Genomic DNA, 25,939 nt, shown 5'->3' on the forward strand with positions numbered 1-25,939 from the left:
TGAAATTTCGTACACTGTTAAATCTATTGTGTCAAATTGAATCTTATTTAAGTCGCCACTGCTCCTACTTAATAAATAGTTATTTTTAACTAAAACAATATATAGTTACTTTTAAATAAAACAATAGAATTTAACTCAAATTTGGGTTAAATTTAAACTGTTTTAAATTATTTAATTCCATTGTTTCAGTAAAAAAATAACTATTTATTAAATAAGAGCAGTGGCGACTTAAATAAGGTTCAGTTTAACACTATAGATTTAACAGCTGTATCTCTCGCGTTGGCACTCTGTCTCCCCTTACGATTCACCGTTGTCCCTCTTTTGGCCAAGATTTGCGCATCTCGCGCGAGAGTTCGTCTCGCTTAACTTTATTTCCGTACATTTTCGAAATTGCGACGTTCGCTAATTAAACGATTTGCACGACGCGAGGTCCAGGTTCTCTGTTCAGAGCAACAACACGCTAATCGTATTAATCGTAGGCGCTTGGTAACACGGGAGGGGGGGACTCCACTTTTCGCGGGAGACACACCCCTCCCCGCGGCGTTCCACCGTCGTAATTATTTCGTTAGTTTGTAATCGTATAACATTCGGTGACTATTTACAAGCTCGTTTGTCTACGCTGGGGTGACTACGTGAACGATCGAAGAGTCAAAAACGCTACGATGTACCTCTACTTGTTGTGTATACCTCCTCCCTCGTATGCTATGTATATAACACACGTGTGTAAGCGCGCGAAAAGATGCAAACTCGCGATATCACCGGCCGCGAAATCAACGAAAAGAAAATTGCACCTTACGAAAAAAAAAAAAAAAAATGCAAAAATGGAAGTTCCATTTAGCGAAACGAAACGTATTAGCTGCGGAGTAAACAGCATCGCCGAAGTGATAATATCAAAACTTCATTAGACGATATGAAGTAAAGTACATTAATTAGGACAATGGATGCGTGTCTTTCTCCACATTCCCACTGTTTCGTTATTTACTTTGACGTTTCTCGTGATGTTTCTCGTTATCAAGGCGGTGCATAGCACAATAATGGCAATAGATATAACATTTCCTAAGTAAATTTTAAAATTTAAAATTCTCAGCGATTGATTATTGAATCTTGTTCTTGGCAATCATTAGCTTGAAAAGTAGATTTATGTCATTTTTTAGTCAATTCGCAAAATAAAAAGAACTCTTTTTGAAAAAAATTTTAATTTATATAATCCACATAAAGTAAAAAAAAAAACAAGAAAAAAGAGCTCATTCATTCCAATGTCTCGTCAATATATAAATTCGCAAACACGAGAGCTCGCTGCGTGATGAGTGTATATACAGATATATATATATATATATATATATATATATATATATATATATATGTATATATGGCGAGTATGTACGTGTGTTATGCGCGACGTGCATGCATGAAATAATATGTATGTATGTATGTATGTATGTATGTATGTATGTATATACACGCGTCGTCACTTCGAGCGCGTTTCTGCAATAGACTGTCGTGAGTATCGTAATTAAGGCCGATTCAGTATTTCCACGCTTGCTTCACCCCGAACGATTTCTTCTATCTCTCACACAACATCTAAATTAAAATACATTAATTAAAAGTTAAATTAAATACTCTTTCCATGTTCTAACCCGTATGTGATTAAATAAGGGGAAAAAAGAAAAGAAACTAAATCATATAAACAATCAAATATAATTTCCCTAATAGGTAGATCTAGCGATAAAAGAGAAAGCATTATCGATTGGACCTCTCTTAGATTATAAGTAACATTAGGCCAGCGATAAAAGGATTGCTCTTATCTTAGGCTGTTCGATTAGTTATCGTTAAACGAGCAGTAACAAATCACAGTGCCGTACTACGTTAAAACCCGTCTTTTTAATGAAACTTTTAATACCATCCATTAAGAAATTTGATCGCGCTGAAATGGCTATTAATTATAGCTATTAATAATTTTTTTTTCTCTCGTTGCTGCTGTTACCTTTCATGCGGTCACTTTGAAAGCGCATTCCCCTCTTCCCCCCACCCCCTCTGCCTTCGTTGTTAACGAAAGCAGGACAATCTGAACCGGGCTTAATCAGTCAGCTAATTTCGTAAGTCGGTAAATCGCAATTGCATATAACTGTTCTGCTAGTTGAGAAAAAAAATCGTTAAAACCTCTGTGCCTTGAGAAGACAAAATATTGCACGATCACACTTGTTATCGAACTGCTTCGATATACGTGTAACGATCAGGTCGACGAAAGCTGCAATCGTGCGAGAACACTTTAATTATTTCAATGTCCATATACATATCATCGATAAAATCTGCATGCATCCAGTTTCTTCGCTGTGATTTTTTTCTTTTTTTTTTTTTAACGCTTTTATAGGCCGGCCTCTCCATGCCGCGCGCGCGCCACCTTTATAAAAATCATATATATTATATATATATGTATGTGTATATATACTATATATATCACCAAATCAACAAATAAATATTCTAAATATATTAAATATGTGTAATATATGTAATATGCTCTCCCAACAAATAATATATAAGTTCATCTATTTCGTTAATAATATATATATTAAATATAGTAATATATATATTACTATAATAATATTTATAATATATTTATATTATTTTGTATTTATACATTTATACTATATGTATTCATATATTAGGCATACTCTATTATGTGAAAGTCTACCCTTGTATCCCGGTAGGATCGGACTGGTCCGTCCGACCATGTTCTATTTTTTTTTAATAACATTTCTTATTCTTTTTTTTTCTTTATAATATTGCCTTCTCACTATTTATCACCCGCCTTCACGCTGGAAGGGTGCGTTCTCTTTCTATTAGAGCCACACGGATCTCCTCCTTCGCATGTGGTCGCAGCTCACAGCCAAAACCAAATAAATCCTCCTAAATATACAAATGTTCTCGCGCGCAGAACCGTCCCTTCGTGTCGCATTTCGTAACTCGCTCTTACAACATCTGCACTCTTCCTTCTCCCTTTTCTTTCTTTTTTTCCATGTGTCGCACGAAGGATCCACATTATTGCACGGAAAAGAAACGTATTGCACGCTAAATAGACTTACCTGTTAACAAGAGAAACGTGCGCGCACATACATACACACACACACACACACGAAGGGACGATTTTTTTCTCCGGCAAGAACGCAGCCATGTAATAATCCCTCATCGCGTCTCGTTAACTCGAGTTTCTTTTTTTTTTTTTAACTCTTCATTTACAATCAGATGTCCGTATTGCGAACCAGATGAATGCCCACAAGATGAACGTTTCTTCTCCTGCGCTGCTCTCTCACTACTTACATTTTTTTTTTCAAGCAATCACAAGAGAGTGAAAAAAAAAAGAGTAATAAGCACAGCATCCCATAACGTTGTCATTAAGATGAAAGTGGAAACTGAGGAAACGCGGTAAGGATATTACTTCGTCCCGACGAATTCACAATACGGACATTCGAATGTACATCCTAAATGTAAACTCGATATCGACGATGTTTCTTTTTATTTTCTACTCGAAGTATATCAAATTCTTCGAAGCTGTTAGGCGCGATTTGTAAATATGAATAATTTGAATCACTACGAAGCAGCTAGCAGCTTCAAAAAATGACGCGTATACTCGGAGTACCGATGGTCTAAGATCCCCTATAACACAACTAACCTTGCTGCAATATAACCGAACAATCCGCTCATTTCCACCCTTCTTTATCTACCCTCAAAACAACGCGTTTCTACTATTTTACGCCAACTTGTCGTCACATTTTATTTCAATGAATTTATCTATCGTGCTTGTGCTTCACAAACCGCGTTTCCGGTGTATCTTTTTTATATTTGTATAAGCATGTTAATATCTCTTTCTTCGTAGAACGTCCGAAGAAAAAAATCGACCGTTCCTGCGCTGTGAAAATCTGAAAATTTTCACGGCAAAAAAAAAGAGATAAAGAAACGTTAATGTACGTTGAATATCCTCTGATGTAACGTCACTTAAGACCGTATATCGAAACGATCTATATAATATTTCCGCTCCTCTTTCGTCCTACCCTTTTCCGAGGATTAAGATCTCGATCGATGCAGCTGGCTAGACCAGTAATTAAATGTACGAGGCCGTCGCCGTTCGTAGGGTGGAATGAAACACGCCGTGAAGCGTGTGCAGAGGCATCAACTTTTCGAGACCTGCCTGCGTGGATGACGTGAGAGACGAGTCGCCTCGGTGCCCTTCCTCGTGGTTGCGCCGCCGCGTGCGTCCGTCGACGCACTGCTTGTTACTATTATTGTTACGATGATCGCCGTGGCCACGCTGGACGAGCCGGGAGCGCTGCGACGAGTGGACCGTGTCGGATGGAGGGTGCGGGAGGACGCGACGAAACTGAGGGGCGGGCTGCACCCTGCACGCACCCTGAACCCCCTCTCACTTGTCCTCGGACTCACCCCGCGGTGACGTGTCCGTGTCCTGTCTATCGCTGCAATTAAATTACGAAAGGAATACGAAGACGGGACCTTTGATTTTCCCACGTGGCCGCGAGGTAGAAACCCCTTCCTCCTCCCCCCCCCCCCCGGCTTTTCGTACGAAGTAACGGTGAAGTAAGAGAACAGCCGAGACTTACCATATGTATCGTATAGACTTCATCTTGAGGGCGGTGGAATTTTCTTTGCACTTGTACGCCAAAACCTGTTTCACGCTGCTAACGTCTACTGACGGAAACCTCGACGTTACGTAAGCTGCAACAGCGAAGATGCAAACTCAGATTACCGCTTAGGAAAGAAAGGTTCGTGGAACTTTGTGTTGATTGTGCGTGTCCGAAAAAGGACGTCTCGACGAATGTTTTCTATTTTTTTTTTATCTCATCGCAACACTTACATATAATGGCTTGGACCTTAGCCTTGTCAAGGGCAGGTTTCACAGGACGTTCGGTAGCCGTGCCGGCACGGCTCCAACGTTGACCGGTGACGGAGCACGTCGCCAGCTCCGTCGGGCTGAACAATATCGCGGCTAATCCACGCGTCAACTTGCGATAATCACTCCACTTGACCGCCCTTAGTTGCTCCTCGCATACAGCTATACCCTCACCCAAGTGGACCTATGATAGAAACACGAGAAGAGCACATTAACATTTTGTAAAGTCGCGACATAACATTATCACCGTATTTTTACATTTTACATTTTTAAATAGAAAGATTTACATTTTATCATTTACATTTAAAATAAAAAAGAAATAAAATAATGTAAATCTCAACTGAATGTTATCCACTTTTGAAAAATAAAATTATTAAGTCAATATCTATTTGTCAATAACAACAACAAAATAGCTAATAAAAGTAAAATATTTTATATCAATAAGTAATAAAAATACATTACATACATTTTGATTGCAAATTATTGCGAAAAAAATTGTTCATTTCAAGAGTCGCGGGTCAAACTTTATTCGTCAGTTATATTTCACTCATTTTTCTTACTACTTTAAGTAAGATATAATGTCTACAATTCCGATTTTTTAACGTTGTATTGTATTTACTCCCTAAATATATAATGTTTTTTTTATGATTGTAAGAAACTGAAATTTATATTTAAAAAATAGGAGCATTAGGATATAAATTCATTTTTTCAGTTCAATTATCGATACAATCGGTATGATATAATATTAATATGAGATTCTCTATTTAAGTATTCTTTTTAGATTTATGTTGTAGTATTTTTTGATCACCAACAAGACCAAGTTTCACGTGTATATATCAATTTCTAATGCCATTGATTATTTATTAATCAATAATAATCATTGAGGATATCTTCTTATATTATTAATAGTTTAATTATTGAGACAATTATTTAATAAAAAATGGGACACTTAGATTAAGAAAAAGACAAAAAGATACTTTTTATCAAATGCGTATGTGTGTGTGTGTGCGCAATGCACAGATATTGTAGTACAGATTCACGATACTGACCACACCGTCCGACGAAGCCTCCTCGAATCCACGGAAGGCGGGCATCGCGGCTGGCGGGGTAGTTCTCATGTCTAGGGGTAGCCAGTCGCTCCTGGAGGGCGAATTTCTGTGAACGGACGGCGACGGGTGTTTGCCACCTCTGGTTCCGAGCCTCGGTCTACCGCGACGTACTCTTCGCGCTGCAATCATCAATCGCGAAAGGACATGCGTTTAATTTCGTGACTTCGAGCGTCGTATAAACGTGGAAAAATGCCGTCACCTGCTATTTATGATCTCGGCGACGCGCACCAAGCGTCAAACTCGACGGTTGCCATTGTAGAAAAAATAAATGTTTTTTTACGTTTACCTTTCACGAAGAAACATTCAGAGAGACGCTATCTTCTCATAATAATATATAATGTACGGATAAGTTAAAAGAGAGGAGAAATATTCTCCGAGAGGACGTCTTTGTTTCTTTTATGTAAAAGGATGTCTTTATTTCTTTCACGATAATGCATATATCTTCTTAACTTATCAAATTCAGCATAATACTTAAAATTGTATAGCATTCCCAAAAAATGTAAGAACTTAACAATTAATATATGACACTTCAAAGAGTCAGGAATGTCTCTGCAGGCAAAATAAATTACTTTCACTAAATATTCGCCGCTATTAAAACGACACGTTCATTTTACTGTTGGTTGCTGAATATTTTGTCACTGTAACAAACTCTTAATCGATATATCAATCATTCCGCAGATGAAGAGAGTACATAAAGAGCGAGGAATCAAAATAAAACATCACAAACTCTTTCCATCAGTGATCGAATTTTCGTAAAGTCCACGCAATCTAACTTTCTAAAAAAAAAAAAATTCATGCAATAGTTTCATTGTCCAGCTTCATTCAACTAAAAGGAGACAACTTTTCCATTAATTCTCTATTAAACATTAATTTCACATCAAGAACGTGGTTGTATACTATATATTGGTAGTTATATTGTGCCTGCACCGATGTCCGTCAAAATGCACTGACGATTAATCTTCGGCGTCGAAGAAACTCATCGGCTGACTAGGTCCATTTAACATTACGACTCAACGTCGACGTAACAATGATATCTCTTGGCGGAGACGACCTCCCCTACAGTCGGGGCGCGTCTCGACCTGGCCGATCTATCAACAACCGCTCGACGACCACTACGGTCCTCCGACGAAGGAGGGGGAGATATCGGGGAGGATCAGGTGCGGCGGCAACACCAGGGTTTTCCGTTGCAGCGACGTCATCTCGAGGAGGTCGGGGGCGGTCGCGTGGGCCGCTCTGAGGTGCCTACGTAGATTACTGTTGTTGCTGTAGAAGCGGCCGCAGCGCGGGCACGGTCGCGGAGTATCCCAGGTGCAATGCTCCTGCACGGCGCCGGTAACGCTCGATATCATTATCGATGTCGGCGACGGCGATCCCGCTGCTTCCGTTTTGAAACCGGTGGCTGCAACACACCAGCCGACCAATCTAGATTAGTTTTCCTCCGTCCATCCGCGTCCATCGTCCGCCAACACCTCCGCCTCCTCTATTCATCTTTCTCTCTTTCTCTCTCTCTCTCTCTCTCTCTTTTGTCTTTTCTCTCCCCCAACATCTCTTCTCTCGTTTCTCGCCGACCAGTTGCCAAGATCGGGGACTCACGGTCTAAATCCGAATCCCCGATCGTCAAGACAATTACGATATCGCAATATCTTGAGGTGATGCTCGAATCCCTTAAATTGAAGTTTCAGGATGGGATAGAACATCATTTTCTCCGGAAATATCGCCGTTGTGTCTTAATGTAGCTGTACCATTTCGAACTTGTCCATTTACGTCGGCGAGTACCCCGACATTTCTAATAATGTAATGTTTATCCATGTGTGTATGCTGTGTGTTTGGAAAAAATATAGAGATATTACGTATACCGTGTAAAGACTGTAAAGCAATGTGTATGGTTCAAGGTATTGATTCAGTGCATGAATGAACTTCATCTTCTTTTTTTTTTGCGCAATCTCGTAAAAATAACGCAATGCATATTCCGTACAAATGTGAATTACTTTATTCAAATGTATCGTTTGACAAAATTTCGGGTACAGAACGAGTCGCTACGACGGATATTGCGCTAAGCCAGACGGAAAGCTCTCGCGATTAATTCAACGAGAACTTTTTTTTTTTTTTTTTTTTTCGTAGCCGAGAAGGTTCGCGGGAGATAATTTTCTCTTCCTTTTCTTTTTTTCGCGATCGAAAACACGTACAAAAACACGAACGTAAGACGTAGGAACATCGCTATTATGATAGGATTATGCTTAGTATCGTATTTTGCGAGAACTGCGAGAGAGACCCACGTCGATCGAGCAGCGCGACGGGGGTAGTCAGCCCCCGTCAACATTGCGATCGAGCAATGGGACCTCGCGTGTTGTTTTGCGTGTCGCAAAAACGCGGGGACAAGGTGGAAAGCACACTTGATTACAAATCTATGGCTACTTGATGCACCTGTCGCTAGCGAAATTAACGCACGTTGTATACATGTATAGGGTTTATACGTGATGCGACTTGACAGTGCCGCGCGATCCTTCGCAAGCTTTCTTCGAGGTAACCGTTTGTGCATTTTTTTTTTTTTTAATAAACTTTTAGAATCCAAAACAAAATCATTTTCTGTTGCAAATAATCGAGCAACAAATAGGATCGAGATAATTAAAGCTGGCCACGTAGTCAACACGTGTTTTTTGAAGATAGTATATAAATACTCGATTCAAATATTTTAAAATCGTTTCAATTTAAAACTAAATATTTATTCTATTAATTCACATGCCGATAAAAAGACAATCATACGCCGCTCGGAATATAAACTTTTCGATTTATGCCATACGATACGATAGTTTTTTTTTTTTAAGTATATCTGTGGAAATTGAAATTAACAATAAATCGTGTTAGATCGGTATGTATGTATATGTATTGAAAAATTTCGTAAAAATAACGTCAGTGAAAGTGAAAATAAATTAAATCACTCTATCATATAAAACAATGGACGGCAACACATAATACTATTCATCTTCGCAAATATCACGTTTTGCACTAACCCTTCCGAATATGCACTTAAAAATTTTCCCTTGCGATCTCGTGATAACATAATGTTAGAACTTAAGGAGTAACGTAAAAAGCTATTTATAACGTATAACGAAATCGGGGGGGGGGGGGAATTAATGGAGGTAGTCTCTGTACAACTTCATCTGTTTAGAAATCAACAGTCACAAGGATCCTTCCCTCGCAATAATTGCGTAATGATAAATTAAATCGCGTATCGCGGCACACATCTATGCACAAAGGTTCAAGTCTTGCTCCAGATAATCTCCGATAAATTAAGTGCAGCGTATGTGCAGGAAATTGCAAGCGTACTTGATGCAAGCTCAACGATGCTTAAGCTACTTGTAGTGTTGGGCCTCGGATACATGCGCACGAATGCAGTTTTTGTACATGTAACTACTTCTATATAGACGTTTCCTAATGAAAATCGTATCTGATGTGTGAAATAAGAAAGAAATTTACGCGAGCAAAATGACGTATATCATAGAAAAATACAGAGATTACATCTGAAAGTTATGTCGCTATCGGCACATTTATGTAATTAATACGTAAAAATTGATCAAAATTATTTATCGTATTATTGGAAGTAAAAGTTACATATTGTCTAATATATTATATTCTCTTAGTTTCTTTTACGATACGTAGCCTCAAATTTGCAAAAATATCTAAATTGTTTCCGTAATAAAAACACAGATTCAAATTTGTAACGTCTGCACATGTATCCAAATACAGTCAAACCACTTTGCGCCCATCACCTGACTGCTAAGTCAGTTTAAATATAACGCAGTGTTCGCATAGTTATAATAAATAAATTATCGTGGCGTATCAAATTCTTACGGAGAAAATATTTAGTGGGAACGTTAGCCGAAAGTAAAATATACATCTCTCGGTAAATGTAGCATTATGAATTCGAGTTCTTTTTTTCTTTTTCTTTTTTGATGCAGAGCTCATTCTGTCCAGATAATTGCTTATTGAAAACAAGAAGAAGATCTATATCTTAAAGCGTAAATCGGAGAATTTGCACTTTCTTCCACCAACTTCCGTCGCGTTTACATTAAGCCAATAATAAGTCACTTTCGTAGAACCCACACGATCAGCCTAAAAAGAGCACTTCATCGATTTTTTTTTTATTCTATCAGTTTTGTCGCTACAAAATTGTCACACCTAACGAGTGTCCCGACAGGAACTAGCAAGAGCTGTATTTATTCTCAATTGTTGAATTCTTATGCTACTTAAATTTTCATCATTCACTCAAATTGCGGTAAAAAATTTATCTGAATCTAAAGAAATAGTAAATAAAAAATCATATTCTATATTATATGACTTCTAGAATTAGAAATTTTAAGTGATATAATACAGAAGTGACTAGAATGATTAAAAATTGAGAAATCTTATCTGATTAAATTTAAAAAAAATTCTCTTTATGTATTTTCGTTAAAGTTTGGTAATCGTTTTCCATTTTAAGATCATCGATGACGACCATATTAAAGATCAAAACGTTTACAATTTTTGTTTATTTGAATGTTTATATTAATCAATTTTATTTAAATGGTACGAACATCTAGCTTGGATCCTTTCACTATTAATATTTTGATCAATTTTATATCGTCTGAACCTATACACGTTAATTTATAATTTTTAGATTTCAAAAAGTTGCGCAAACAGGAAAAATTTATTCTTTTATAAATATACTGTGAATTCAACTTTTCTTGTGTATCTTGAAGTTTCTATCGAGAACCTCGGTAGGTCGTTATCGCATATATGTGATATCGTTATTTTTTTCTTTCACGCGTGGCAAAGAGGAAGCCGATACGAATTTTCTCATCAATTATCTGTTCAGAAATTCCGCCAAGTACAAGCTACTGTACTTCACTTCTTCTTTCCCCTTTCATCTTTCTTATACGCCTTAATTCAGTACATGCTGCGCACTCACACTCGCACTCGTCGAAAATCAGTCGTATGTATACTTTTGCAATGCAATTGCCGTTATATAATTATACGTGGGATAGCACGAGACGCTATTGACCTACCCGTTTACTTAGAGAATAACTTACTTCGGATACGCCATGATTCGAATAAATATCATACTTAAATATTAGCGTGTGACTACTTTAGAAGCGAAATATTCCTCGATACGGTCATATTGGAAAAATTGCCGCTATTTACATCGAAAATTTCGCACTTTTGCCTCTCGAGCGTACTAAAATCTAACTCTATCCTCTTAAGCTTATATATTTTTGAAAAAGTACACTCGTAAAGGATCGACATGACGATCGGAAACAGAATTTAGATAAAAAATTATGTCGATTATATTGCGTTAAAAAAATGCGGTTTCTCATTCGAACGAAGACATCACGCGATATCTTTTTTTTTTGTGTATATTTATAATATTATCGTAATTTAAATAGCATTTTCTTCAATCTTTTTTCCTCAATAGGTCAATAGTCTTATTTTAAAAATAGTTTTATTACGCTCGTGCATAAAATTCTACCTAAGAATTTATATCAATATCATATATCAACATAGGAGATGCATAGGATGCAACATTAAGAAATTATTTTAAGCATTAATAATACGATTTTGCCATAAAATAATAATCATAACAAGATAATTAAAAATATTAAGTACCAAGTATTCTTGCACACTGGGCTCATTTTCTTAAATTATAACATATATATTACTTGGAAATATACCTACAAAATATATTAGAAACACATAAAATGTCAAATCTTAAACTCATCTTAAAAACAACAGTCCGTTAAAAATATTTTCGAAAAAAATACTTTCCCTAGATAAAATACAATACAAAACAAATATTTCCCCAAAAAATATTCTTTTAAAGTATTTTAATACTATCAATCTCTCTTTCAATTTTGATATTAATTCTAAAATATTAATACTGACAACGACCACAATTCCAAATAATAACACAAATTTCATCGAATGCATAAAAGTCGTTTTTGATGACTAGAATTAAATTTTTCATTTTGAATTACTGAGTAAATAATAATATAGATCAAATTGCAGTTGCAAAATACGTTTTGCAATACTGCGAACAAAAAGATAGGAAGATGTCCATCGTTTAAAAGAGAAACCTTCTACCACCTTCCATCAAAGTAATACTCCTTACAGCTACATCTATATTAGTAACAGCTAGCGATCGAATACACGAGTTACCTTTTTTTTTTTGTGGTGCGCATACAAATTACATAATAATTTACATATATACAACATATAATTAAATGCGCTAAAAGATAATGTTTTTTATGTTCGAGAAATGCGACGCACGCCGCAACGCGCGACGCAGGAAACCAATATACATCTCTTTCGAACATAAAGCATCCTCGAGACAATACACATATGCGTCCAAAGTTTTTAATCAACGGCGATAATAATAGTAATTGTAGTAGGACAGTAGTAATAGTAGTAGTAAGAGTAATAGTAGTAGTAATAGTAGTAGTAGTGGTGGTATTGATATTGGTAATAATAGCGGTAGTAGTTATTGTAATAGCAATAATAATCGTAACAAATCGCATGATACAAATGCTAAAATCGCAGTAGGAATGAAGTTAAAACTTATTATCGCAGACAAAAGATACTTTTTTTTTTTCCAGTGAGCTTGCTGTACCTACTCATCGAGTTCTTTTGGAAAAGTGGCAAGTACTGTTTGCATTTCATCACTAAGAAATACCTCGCACGACATACGTGTACGCGTATGTCGTCAATATCTCTTCTCATTTAATATACGGTAAATTGTATTGTTAGACCCAAAAAAATACTATGCAAAAATTCTTTGCGAGTTTTCTTCTATTAGCTGTAAGTGTGCTCGTTTCTCAAACGATAATATCATCGTTCCCTTTCTCTTTTGCTTTCTCTCTTTCTATTCTTTTTTTTTTTTTTTACTTTTCTTATTTTCTGTTCTCTGCTGTCTCCGTGCTGCGGAATGTTTGCACACCATTTGAATTCGTAATTATAATCGCAATTATAACAGTGAGTGTTCAAAATTGTATTGTGATATTAGCTAGGTAACCGGTTTTTAATGCCCAGCGAAGTCCGGCCTGTCAAATGATGCTTACTATTATGTGACATTCTGTAACACATCACTCTGATATACACAGTATATGGATCTCAGGCAAAGGATCGAGTAGATACCAAAATAATTAAAAGCAAATATAAAATGTCAAAAGTAGCTTAATAATATAAATAATATCTATCGTGGATTGCTTACTGCTAACATAAAAAAAGCGAGCTAGTAATAAAACGAGAAATATGATACTTTATCAAATAATGTAGAAAAAATATCTGTCTTTCTCTCTTGTTCTATAAAATATTATATTATATAAATTAATAGTTGGATTACCATCTATATAATTATATATACATTACATATAATATAATATTATACATTATATATAATATATATAGTTAAATATAATATATATTATGTATTACATATACATATATGCATATATATATATATATATATATATATAAAATCATAATGTATATTATATACATGATATTGTAATAAAAAGATATATTATAAGAAATACTATTTCTTATCGAAAGAAGCAAAATGAAATCCGTGTATGATCCGAAGCCTGAGAGTTGATGAATGTAACACTGCTTGGCAAATGTATAACAATATTATAATATGATATGCAACATTTATAATCTAATCTTATTTCGGTACTAATTGTCAGTTGTGCTGGGCATCCATTCATATCTTGTAAAGAAAAATCTTGAATGTATATTCGTAGTACGTTTAACTTGTAAAAAAACATTGCAATCGCTTACCAATGTAATAACAGATAATAAAAACCGTTTGTATAATATCGGTAAATCTGTGTTAGTTGCAGTCGTTGCAACGTCCCAGTACTATTGTAAGTTGTTGTATGTAAATATATTACAATAATATATAGCTGCATCTGTTTAGTAATTTGATTGTATGTGAGGTAAGGAGCCTGTTCATATGAATGGTACGACTTAAAAAGTTACGATTCTAGGGAACATATTCTCTGTGCCCCATTTCCTAGAATCGCTATTATAAATCGTACTTATGGAACTATTGTCATCTGTAAAATATAATATAAAAGATCCTGAGTTGTACTGTGTGGTACTATGGCTATGGAATTGTGTGGCAGATATCTATGCTGGTTTACTTTTATAGACAGCTGAAACTGAATATCTCATTAAAGATAACAGAAACAAGTTGCATGTGACAGGAAATTGACGTATTGACTATCGATCGTAGAAAACAAAAATTATTGAGACTACAACAAATGCATATTAATACCAAATTTACAAAAAGATATAAAAAATATAGTACTATTTTCAAAAAAGCCTTTTCCTTCCTGTAAAGGAAGCGTGTATGTAGCGTCCTACTTACAAAGTTACTGCTACATGTATGAATGCGAAAAACGTTTCTTGATAAATACTACTGATTTAAAATTTAAAATACTTTGATTGAAAAAATATATCTCCCGATTAATAAATTAAAAACCAAAAGTATGACTCACATATTAAATAATATCATATTAAATATCATGAGAGTATTACAATCTCTGTGTATAGAAATAAAGAATGAAATAATCATTCTTGTGCTATTTCTATAAATAGGTATATGTACCATTGAGGTAGAAGTACTTGAGAGACAAGCCTTCCACACACAGAAACAAGAAACCAGCAGAGACATTGCCTTCTTATTATATATTGTTAAATTCAATCTGCTGCATTATTGCGATCACGGTTTGTTGATAACTGTTAATAATAAATATTATTACTCTGTTGAGCTGTCAATTGGCTGTATATTGCAATGTATGCATGTGAAAAATATATCATGTACGAGCTATGTCATTGCACATTGCGTTGCAATAATAAAGTAAATATAATCCTCTGTAAGAATATAATATTGTAGTAAATATCTGTAGTCTGTATAACACTGTATAGCATTAAATAAAACAACAAGTATCCGGCTGCAGAATTATCAGTACGAGGTGGGATGGCTGCTCCACCATCGGCATTTTTAGTCGTTCTCTCCCTCATCAGCGTTCATCTTTACGATGAATAGGCACGGGACTTTTATATGTAAACTAGTCTCCCAAACCTATATACACACTGTCGACCTTCGTATGAATGATCATTCGAATGATCTATGTAGGCGTCTTATTACGGACGAAAACAATCAAGTACGCGACCGTCAATCGGATTTGACATCTTGTCCTCCACTCGTGTTCGTGCGACAAGAATTGCATACGCATATTTCAAAAGATTAAAAATTATAAGTTATACACCTGCGCGCACCTTGAGTGCGCGCGCGCGCAGGATCTGATTATTAAATATACGGAATCAGCCTTGTGTCATAACGTTATTTCTACCTACTTGTCGATCAACTACGAAGATACGTTTCCTATTGAATCACAAGTTCACTAAACAATAAAGATAAACTCGATTCGTTACTATATCACAAAATGATACTGGGCGCGATAGATTAAAAAATAAATAAAATCCTGTACACACATTAGTGATACGTAGCATCGAATTGCAACATCCCACTAGCAAAATGCTTTGAATCACCAATCTGCGCTACCTCTACCGGATAAGCATTATCGCCAGCTTGTGCCTGATACGATCTGAGCTTTGGTTCTGCGGTGCTCCCACCACCGCCAGCCCCACCTTCCTCGGGGGGAGTACCCCGAGAAGCAGGTGGGGTAGGAGCTGCTAAAAGCACCTTATTATCCACCTGAGTCTGAGCTTGAATCTGAGCTTGTGTTTGAGCCTGAACTTGTGTTTGGGTCTGAGCTTGAGCTCCTCCCTGAACCTGCGTTTGTCCCTGTCCCTGGCCCTGGCCCTGGCCTTGCCCTTGGACCTGAACCTTAACTTGATGTTGGTAGATCTCTTCCTGACGTTGTCTGTCTGCCACACTGAGTTCGTGGAAACTGACCAGGTGACGCTTCAGGTACAGCTTGGTCTTGAATGGCTTGTTACATAGAGGGCAAGTGACACTCTGAGGGTTGTGGATGAGGCGCATGTGCTGCCGCAGGTTGGACAAGTTACTGTACATGCGGTTGCACACAGGACAGGGGCGTGGGTCCAGCGAGTGCAGTTTACGCAGGTCAGCTGCAACACACACACAACTTGCTCTAACCGGTAGCAGCCCACAGCATTGCACGTTACCACAGCATAGCACCACGCCTTACGTCACACCACGTATAATATCAGAATGATACCACCCACCACAGGACAGCAACAACCAGCAAACAACCCTATTTAGCGCTACCCAATTTTTGCTGCCTGCACGGTACAGTTACAAAAAGGATCCTCCCGCAAGAGAGTATCACTTGCAAGGATGCGATGAGTCAAATATGTTTGGCAGACAAAACAATGGTAATGCAGTAAGAAAAAACATATAGTTTGAAAACAATGGTAAGCATGAATCGATGAATAATGAGTACCAGTAAATTAGTGAAAGTCTTGTTTTGTATGTTTATATTGCACATCTTTTTACTTTTTTTTTCTATTACGTATAGACATGATATTTCTAAATAGAAAATTAGATATATTGTTACAAACACGTAGACACAGATTCGTAATTCATTTTGATATGTGGTAGCATAATAATTTTTATTATTATTAGCTCTAGTCGTAAATTATTTGACAGATAAATGTAGATTCTGATTATATATATTATATTTGGTTTTGTTATAATCAGAAAAGGAAATAACAATCCAAAATAATTTTATACCAATTGTTATCATAGGTATACTTCTCTCAGGTATTATACTTTCACTTGTTTATTCATCAATAAAGACTTTAATGTAATTATAATATGTATAAAAAAATATGACACTAACCTCATATCATATTACATTGATTCGATCCAAAGCGTATATGTACAAGCCAATTTAAAAAACTTGTCACATATAAATATGGCATGTATAATTAGTAAACAAAAAAGCAAATGATTAAAAGTCTTTGTTGACAGTATTGTCTGAGCGTTAACTTCTTAATAAGCAATTATTCTTTCTATATGAATGAGCTAAACATTTTTACCAGGGCCATCTAGTGTATGTATATATGTATGTAATACGCATTAATATATATATATATATATATACGTGAAGCAGGAAAACAAAAGATTATAAAGCATAATGGGGAATGGGGCTGTTTTTGAATATGTACACGCAGGACTTAATTGTTAATGATTCAAGTTTCCGGGCTATTTCGGTAACGTTCATACAACACAGCTGCTTAACTGCAAACTGCACTCTGTGGACTCAGGCCTGTTACAGCCTCCGAGTGTCAAATGTCTCCTACCACCTACCAAGACCTACCGAGCTACACACGAGCTTACCATTTCAAACCATCAAGATTCCTTTCTGCTTCCTTGTTTCTACTCACATTTGACATTTGTGATGTAATGGCTAGGTTGTTGCTGTTTGTAATGGTGCTCGCACTACCAAGAAATAATAAATTTTTGACTCACCTTGCTGTTCTTGATTTAATTCCGTGCTCCCGTGTGATGGACCTGGCATTCCTCCTTCTACGTTCTGGTTTCCTAAAATAGAAACAATGTGAATTTCAGTAATTTGATATTTTCAACAAATAAATATAAAAAAAAGAGATTAAAATATATATCTTAAAAATTCACTTATTGATTTTGCAGAATATTTACTTTTAATTTTCAATAAAATATCTTGGTAAATTAATTACCTTGATAAGATGATGGATAAGACGGTAACACTTCCATACCACTATCCAAGCTGAGAAATCCACTGGGCAATGTATTGGCTTCCGGTTTAGGTGAGCAATCGTCGTCACTGCCATATTCAGGTAATTCTATTTTTGGCTAAAAGTACACATTAATAATAGATATGTGAAAATCTATATATATACGCAAAACGTATCAAAAGTATGCAAATGTATAGTACTTAAGATACCTCAACAATATCGAGATCTTTATAACAATCGAGCTGAACTTGAGGCTCGATAAGTGGGCGCGAACGTGGTGCAATAGTAGCACAAGGCGGCACAGGGGGTGCTGGACTAGAAACTGGAGGTGAATCACTTCTTTTACACAGCCTTTTTAGTGGTGGAGGGCTTGAAGGTGGTGGAGATTTACTGCGTTCATCGTCAAAGCTTGGCGAGATCAGATCACGGCCATTTGATGCGTGGATGTTATTTGTCTTCAAATGCTACAAATTATTAAAAATTGTCCATTACAGTACACATTGCAGTTCCAACACTTGATTACTAAGTATGCGCAAACTTATGCCAAACACACCTTTTCGTTGTTGTGCTGATTACTTTGGGAGTCGGTGAGGCCACGAATTTGAAGAGATTCAGCGGTACGTAGAAATGTAGGTAACTCTGCCTGCGAGATATTTACCTCGCCAGCGTACATAAATTCCAATAGTGATTGTAGATGTTCGAATTCAACATCCCGCATAAAAATTATTGGATGCTTGCAGGGATTGGTCTGTGAAATAAATTCCATGGAATTATTAATCATACATTAATAATCTCATATATATTATAAAGTACATATTTATTAAAAAAAAAACAAAATTTTATTTTTAATTCGATAAAATAAACAAAATAAGAAAGTTATAATTTATGAAAAAGCTATCATAGTTGATTGTTTTTTCGAAAACATCAGGTACATTGTTACACAATATTATTTATTATTATATAATGAGTAATTATAAAATCATGGAAATTTTCAGAAAAGCGTTAATATTGTTGCATTAATAATTCAAAATTTTGCATATTTAAATTTCCATATTTAATTCTCAAATATTATCATCACATAGAAGCAAACGCATATCATTAAAATCCTCTTATAATCCATTATCTTTTCCTTTACACAATTTAAGTCTAGTATTGCAATGCCATATCATTTAGGTAATTGCACTCAATCATATCTCTTTTAAGAAAAAAAAAATATACAAGAGATAAGAGAGAGAGAAAAAGAGAGAGCAGATTACAATTGCATAATTTCATGTCCCAAGAGCGCGAGCACCGTTCATTGAACAAACGTATGCGGCCGGAGCCATCGGTCGTTTATCGACTCCCCTGCCTCGCCGGCGCGTTAATTGCCGGGCAGCAATTATAAATTTTGTTCGACGCGGTCGCCCGGAGGCCAGGGGACAGGGAGGGAGAGGGGAGGGATGGGGAGAGGCAGAGGAAGGATAGGAGAAGCGCGGGCGGAGGGCCCCAAAAAGTAGATGCACGTCGTGACGTAACCGCGAGCTGCACGAGTACGCCTCGCTTTGAAATGAGCCCACGGCTCGACGAAAAAGATAAGACGCGCGTAAGAGAGGCCGTCGCATAAATAGGTATTGTGTAATTTTGGAATTATTCATCGCGAGATGAAACGCGAGGGAAATGCATGTTACGTGCACATATCCACACGCACACGCGTCCAATAGCGTGCACACACGAGCGCGATCGCGCGCTCCGCGGTGCGGCAGGGGGTGAAGCGGAGGGAGGGGAAAGAGTGGAGAGGGGCGACGAGACGCCGGGCGAGAGCGGGGAAAGGGGGAGAGAGGCGAAGCGTCGGGCGGCAGGGGGAGGAGCGGGAGGGAGGAGGGCGGCTGCCGCCAGAGGACGAAGGGGGAGGCAGGATGGCGGGGGGGAAGGATGGGCGGCGGAGGAAGAGGGGCGGGATACGTCTAAGGTGGGGAGCGGGAAGAAAATGGTTTTCTAACCTTGAACAACTCCTTGAAGTAAGGGCTGCACGCGGAAAGGACGACCTTGTGCGCCTGGAGTCGCCTGCCGTCGCACGCGAAGGTAACGTCGACGAAGTCCTCGTCATCTCGCAGCGCCTCGAACTGGCTCGTGATGTTCGCCTGAAAGTTATTCCACCGCAAGCAAAACTGCTGCTGGCTATCCGTCATTCTCTTCACACACTCGACTCCCCTTCAACAACACCTATGATCACACATGTGGGGGCTAACTTAGAGTACCATACGCCCGTGGGAAAAACTTAACTCTCTCATTACTGTAAAAATGTAAAATGTAAAAAGTGAATCGATGACTGAAGAGGAAACGTACGATATAAATAATGACAATCGATATCCAGGTTGCCAGCCGTCGGGCAGAAAAATTCTCTAGGCGGCGAACGGCGGTCGCGCCTCGCGAAAAGCGCGAGCGAACGGCGCGACTCGGTACTGCTTTGCGTGCATTATTTTTGTCACAATCGAATCTTGCGCAACCGGCGAGGCGCTTTGTAAAAAATTATTTCGCATACTTTTTCGCCACGAAATGTTCACTTTGTACAATTTAACAAATTTTAATAGGCCTAAATAAATATTCTTTGTCAATTCAAACGATACTGAAAAACATTCTTTCGCATCAATTATATCGCGAAGAGTGCACAAGTTTTGAAAATTGTAATTAGCGTTATCGAACATGTGGAACGTGGATTTGTCTAAGACACTGCATCTCTATTATCAATCCTAAATTCTCTAATTTATAAACAATTAAATTTCTTGAATGGCAAAATATATTTTAAGATAGGGATAGTCTTTATAAATATACCGCGTGTCCGTTCGATTATAAAACATAAAATAAAAGTGACATAATTTTAATATTGTTTACACACGTAGAACAATCTTTATGTCTATACATAAGAATGGAAATTGACAGAAAAATCTGGCGCACTTTATTTTCGTTACGCGTTGAAAGTTAAATTTAACTTGGAAAAATTTTGAATCGACATCGATGTCCCGTTTCAAATTTACGGGCGGCAAGCGGGCGTCGTGAACGCGGAACGAATTGTTCCTAGGACGTTGTAACCAAACGTTCGGAGCTGTACGGCGCATGCGCCGTTGACGACGCGCGCTCTCGCGCCTACTGTCGAAACTGACGGCGGAGAGACGAAACGGGTATCGAATTTTCGGAAATAATAAGCTACATGCAATACAATGCTGCTTCGATCCCGCTGCGAGTACACACGTGCATGCGTGTTGCGTAATTACAAATGCCCGCTTGTAGGTATGCGTGCGACGGGGAAATATGGCTGCCACGTTGTGGAAACAACACCTTATCGGATGTGATGATATTAGATGCAACGCGAATATAACATATATATATATCGACGAAAAATTTAATTGAAGATAATAATCGCGAGACAGGAGCAAAGAAAAGCATTTCGATTTGCTAAAAGAATAAATGGCGCTTTTCTCTTTTACTAACAAAGATCTGTATAAACATGTATATATATGTATGTATATATAGTACATCTTGAAAAGAATTATTATATGTAGTTTAGAATGAGTAAACACCATCAGTAAACATTTGAAATATTTTTCCAAGATATCAAATTGAAAGTAAAATAATTTCCAAAAAAATATTGTCATGTTATAAAAATCATTATTAGCAGATATTTGATTGAACGATGTGAATTAATTAATATTCATATTTGTGCTACATTCATATTTTCATGTCTGAAGTGAGGCATTTTTAGGTCGAACGCATATCATATTTAGAGATTTGTGTATATTGTAAAAAAACTGTAACTAAAAAATCTAAAATTATCTTTCTAATATCCAATTTAACTGATTTAAGTTGGGTAATATTATTATTTATTTATCTTTCATTATTATTACTTATTTTTCTAATTGTACTGCTTTTTGCATTCTTTTGCACGTCCGTTATATGACCAGTCACTCACTCACACACACACACGCACATACCATATACACAGTGTACTTTGAGCTACGATCATAGATTTATATAGATAGGACTGTGTGATTCATATATACGTGAGTTGACATCGATGGACGGAGATATGTGTGGCTCTTCCTGCGCGCGGGTGCGGTCTACTTGATACTACAAATAGCTTCGAAACATTTGATTGATCAATCAGAAGAAAGAATTTTATACTAATTGACTAATCAAATAATATTCCGAAGCATTTGTAGCATCAAATGGATCGTAGCCTTCATCGCGTATATATAATATAAATATGTTGAATAGAAATGATATAAGAAAAATATATAAGAGTAATATAAGTGTTTGTGAGAGAGAAAGATAATAAGCATCTACTTGTAAAAACAAGGAATCAGCTGGTTCTCCTCTGTCTCCTTATCAATTTTACAATCAGATAAAGTATATCTGACTCACTATCAATCCTCCTATCTCTTATACTAAAAGCTACTTTCGCGCCTTCTACAGGAACGCGCAGTCTATGGGCTCTGCAGACACAATTAATGAGAGCTAGAGAAATAAGAAACAGCTGGGAATTGAACATAAGAAAGATTAAGGAGAAAGTCCAGAATTAAGAATAGGACAAGAAAAAATCGCATTTGTCTGCCCCTGACTTTTCCTACTTCCTCACGTTCGGATTCCCTGACGGTTTCTTATTCCTCTCGATTACGAGCCCTACGTCTATAGAAATCTACGGTCACGATGCACAGGGAATCAAGGTATACGATGCGTTTGGTAAAAGCGCCTAACTTCAGTCACTTCGGACAGAAGGCGATACGGCGAAACGGCGCGGCGGCGCGGCGCCGCGAGTGTGTGTACCGCTCGCTCGGTCGTGTGCGCATCCCGCGAGGCGCTCGCGGATCCCGTCGTCGTCGGCCGTACAATTTCGCTGTTCTATATTTATAACGTGGTGCTCTCGCGACTTCGGTCTGCCGTGACGCCGCGCGGCCACGGCCCGGCGCCTCACGGCTCGCTCGCTCGCTCGTTCGTCCGCGCGCGTCCCTCAACCCGTTCGTCTCGTGACTCGCAGTGAGAGCGGTTCACGTCGCTCGCGGTCTCCTGCTCTCGCGAACGCGAAGCGACGCGCGGGAGTGTTTGCGGTGTCGCCCGTGTCCCGGTGCTTGTCACGGAGAGATGTCAGTGACGTGAACGTGCACGCCGCGACGTAGCGCGTCGTCGACGCACCACGTACATCTCTCTCTCTGCTTTATTTTTTTCTCCTCGAGAGCAAGAAAATGTGCGGCGGACATCGACGCACGGTAAGCGATCGAATCCCCCGTCTCCTCGTCAGGCCGTCCTTTAACCTAATTCCGTCCGCCTGAGCTCGCCTGAGAGAGCGTTACTGCGGGAAAATGTTCAATCGATACATTAAAGGAGCACGGTCACGTTCGGCCCGTTCATACGAAAAAAAACCTTCCCCTCCGCCTCCGTCGCGTTCGCGCATCCGCGAGGTATTCGGCATCCTCGTATACGCAGCAGCAGTTCGACGCACGCCTCGCCGCCGATTCCGCGACGTCAACAGCTGATCTGATCCTTCGACCCGTCCTCGACTCGGCCGCCCGAATCGCGCTCGCGGGCTTTATCGTGCATCCGCTTGTGATGAGGTGCGCGGGTAGGGGAGGGGGCGAGAACAGGTGTACACGGGGACAGTTGAAGTATTCTCTTGTCGTAATCACGCGCACCTTGTACTTTGCACCGGGTATCTCACTCCGCGATACATTGTCCTTTATAACCTAAAAAGAGGGAGAGAGAGAGAGATAAACTTCCCTCCCCTCCGTCTCTCCACCGTACACTTGGCTTTATTTTTTTTCCCCTCCAAAATTTCTATAGACATTGCTCGATGACGATGAACAATTTCTATTCGGTTACGATTTATATAACTATATTGATTCTGTCGTTGCAAAAAAAAAAACCTACCTCGCTTCAGACACCTCGTCACAATGATTATTTCTCATAGAAATTATCGTCTGAACAAAGTACAGATCTTTGCCAAGTAGGACACGGAGAATGACATGACAGTGAATAGCAATTTTATGAAAAAAAAAGCGACCGATGCAATTATAGTAGACAAAGGATGATAAAACGCAATCATGATAAAAATTGCATATCTAGCCGATCCTACGGTGATTTCTTTAATATAACGAAACATAGAGATTAATAAATGTTAATAGCTTTACTGTAAATTTTCAATCGCACTAATCGTATGCCCTTTTTATTGTTTCAGTCTCTGCACGACTTCTTCCATTGGTGATTGTGGTGGTTTCCCATAGTGGAAACCAAAAATTTCATCTTACGCTACGGTGAGCACTTTGATTTAAGCTTCTGTTGCAAAAGATATCTATATCTTGTGTGTGATTTCTTTAGATATTTTAAATTGAATTGATCTTTATATAAGTTTAATGTCGCAAGGTACTTCTAGTGGTAGGATTTATATATAAGATTGCTTGGAAAAGTAAACTATAATGCAAACAGAGCCAATAGTAGCCACATTGTCTTAGTATAAGATTTCTGATTCTCAGAGATGCGACGTTTTCTTCGTTTCTGGCTTTCCCGGAGAGATGACATATTTAATCTAATCTCCATCATGAATGAGTAATGTTAAGCACGTGCGAATCATGTGACAAGGGATGATGGGATCCGTACCTTTCTTTCCCTGCGAACTCCAAATATTATTCTAAGGCTTCGTGAATGTCGCGGCCATCCAGCGGAAGCACCATAGAGCACTGAAAAGACTACATAACTATTGTATCATATCAGCCGAAGCATTACCTTAATCTTGGTAGGAGTCGGAGGACGGACTTAGCGACGTACAGTCCGTGCGGAAAGCGTTGCGATTCCAAATGAATGTCGGCACTGTTAACGCGATGTCCACTCCTTCGGGGATCGCTCCGCGATTGAAGTCGGCTCGCCCCTTGTCCCGCGAGTGATGCGAGACGCACAGCTCGCGGTTCCCGCAATTCGTTCTGAACGGGTACAAAACATTTTGGCGGATGAATATTTTAGCGTTTATTATACATATTTAAAAATGTACACTTATCGAGCGTATAAAAATCATATCAATCAGCGTCTAAATTATAATCTTTGTCTTATCATGTTTTATACATAAATTATATTTATCTCCATTTTTTTTCTACGTATCATATATGTGTAAAATTGCGATGAATCTTTAAATAAGAAATTATGAACATAGAGGAACGTTGGATAAGTGTATAATGAACACCGGTGTTTTTTTTTATCTCAATTGCTATGTTTATAGCGCGTTACATCACATTTCTTGATCGAGTGTTACATATATGTTGTCACGTACAAAAACCATCTTCCACGTGCAGCATAAATTAAATAAGACTCGTTCGCGATAATGACGAGGCTTTAAAATCTTCACATAAAGACGATCTTGGTAATGAAAGTTACTTTAAGAAACCCATTCCCCGCATAATTCTCAATAAATAAGACACTCGGCCGCTTGGGTTGAGGACCGAGCATGTAAATTACGGTATGCATACGCAATGTGCAGTATACATAATTAGGAGATCGTGTGTGTACAAAATCGCTTAATCTGTAATTATCGCGTTGTATAATTGCATGCAGGAGTTTTATGAGAAAAAATGAGCGTGCAACTTAACATAGTATAGATCAATATATGATGATGAATGAGAAAAAGCTAATGAGACTGGTATCAGCCGGTACAAAAATTATTCGACATCGTCTTTGATTAACGATTAACAGTTCTGACAGACAATAATTCTTCGTCCTGGTGATTGTCGCAATCCGTGTGCAAATTCGCGCAATCGACGGTGCGCGTTTCTCAAGAATTTAATGTCGCGCGATCTTTGTGTTTCAAAATAGTCTGCGTAACATTTCTAAGTAAAAAAAATAAAGACTCTCATAGCATTTCACTCCATTATATTTGGCATGTTATGCAATTTTTTTCAATCTATCTCTCGCTCTCTCGCGCTTTTGTCCCAAAATATGCAAAACACGCCTGCCAAGCGAGCATTTTGAAACGAGATTGTACCGCGCGTGTTATCAGCCAAGAGTATCCGTAGATAAAACTCGTATTGCTCTTTCATATCGATTGGATCCTGCAGAACTGATCGAGTTATCCGAGCGAAGGATCGAAGTCGAGTGCACGGTTTTTTTTTTGCGCGTCGAATCGTATTCGTGCAACAAATTTCTCCGCACGTCGCGCGAGTTGCAAATC

General features: G+C 38.0%; 1 protein-coding gene across 5 annotated transcripts; it reads right to left on the reverse strand.

The window, feature by feature from the left end:
• Nucleotides 1-2,764: 2,764 nt before the first annotated feature.
• On the reverse strand, nt 2,765-24,780 carry LOC105454817 (protein abrupt-like). Of its 5 annotated transcripts, none has more exons than XM_011697716.1 (9): nt 19,737-20,131; nt 18,311-18,505; nt 17,967-18,221; nt 17,740-17,875; nt 17,513-17,584; nt 5,953-6,131; nt 4,868-5,087; nt 4,614-4,728; nt 2,765-4,463 (listed from the first exon to the last, which is right to left on the reverse strand). In XM_011697716.1, coding segments are annotated over exons 1-9 (1,362 nt in total). In that variant the 5' UTR covers nt 19,926-20,131; the 3' UTR covers nt 2,765-4,462. The 5 variants fall into 5 exon arrangements, with proteins under 5 accessions (XP_011696018.1, XP_011696017.1, XP_011696016.1 ...); XM_011697715.1 differs by having other exon boundaries at nt 2,765-4,469; XM_011697714.1 differs by lacking the exons at nt 2,765-4,463; nt 4,614-4,728; nt 4,868-5,087; nt 5,953-6,131 and adding exons at nt 13,519-16,146; nt 24,382-24,780 and having other exon boundaries at nt 19,737-19,959.
• Between the last annotated feature and the right edge of the window lie 1,159 nt (nt 24,781-25,939).

This window comes from Wasmannia auropunctata, unplaced genomic scaffold, assembly GCF_000956235.1.
Source record: "Wasmannia auropunctata unplaced genomic scaffold, wasmannia.A_1.0 LD335974.1, whole genome shotgun sequence".
Lineage (NCBI taxonomy): Eukaryota > Metazoa > Arthropoda > Insecta > Hymenoptera > Formicidae > Wasmannia > Wasmannia auropunctata.

Coding starts and splice junctions, on each gene's coding strand:
- LOC105454817 (XM_011697714.1), bottom strand. CDS start 19,925: ATGACGGATAGCCAGCAGCAGTTTTGCTTGCGGTGGAATAACTTTCAG. Junction 18,506..19,736: donor ACTTCAAGGAGTTGTTCAAG/GTTAGAAAACCA, acceptor TTTATTTCACAG/ACCAATCCCTGCAAGCATCC. Junction 17,876..17,966: donor AAGATCTCGATATTGTTGAG/GTATCTTAAGTA, acceptor GTGTACTTTTAG/CCAAAAATAGAATTACCTGA.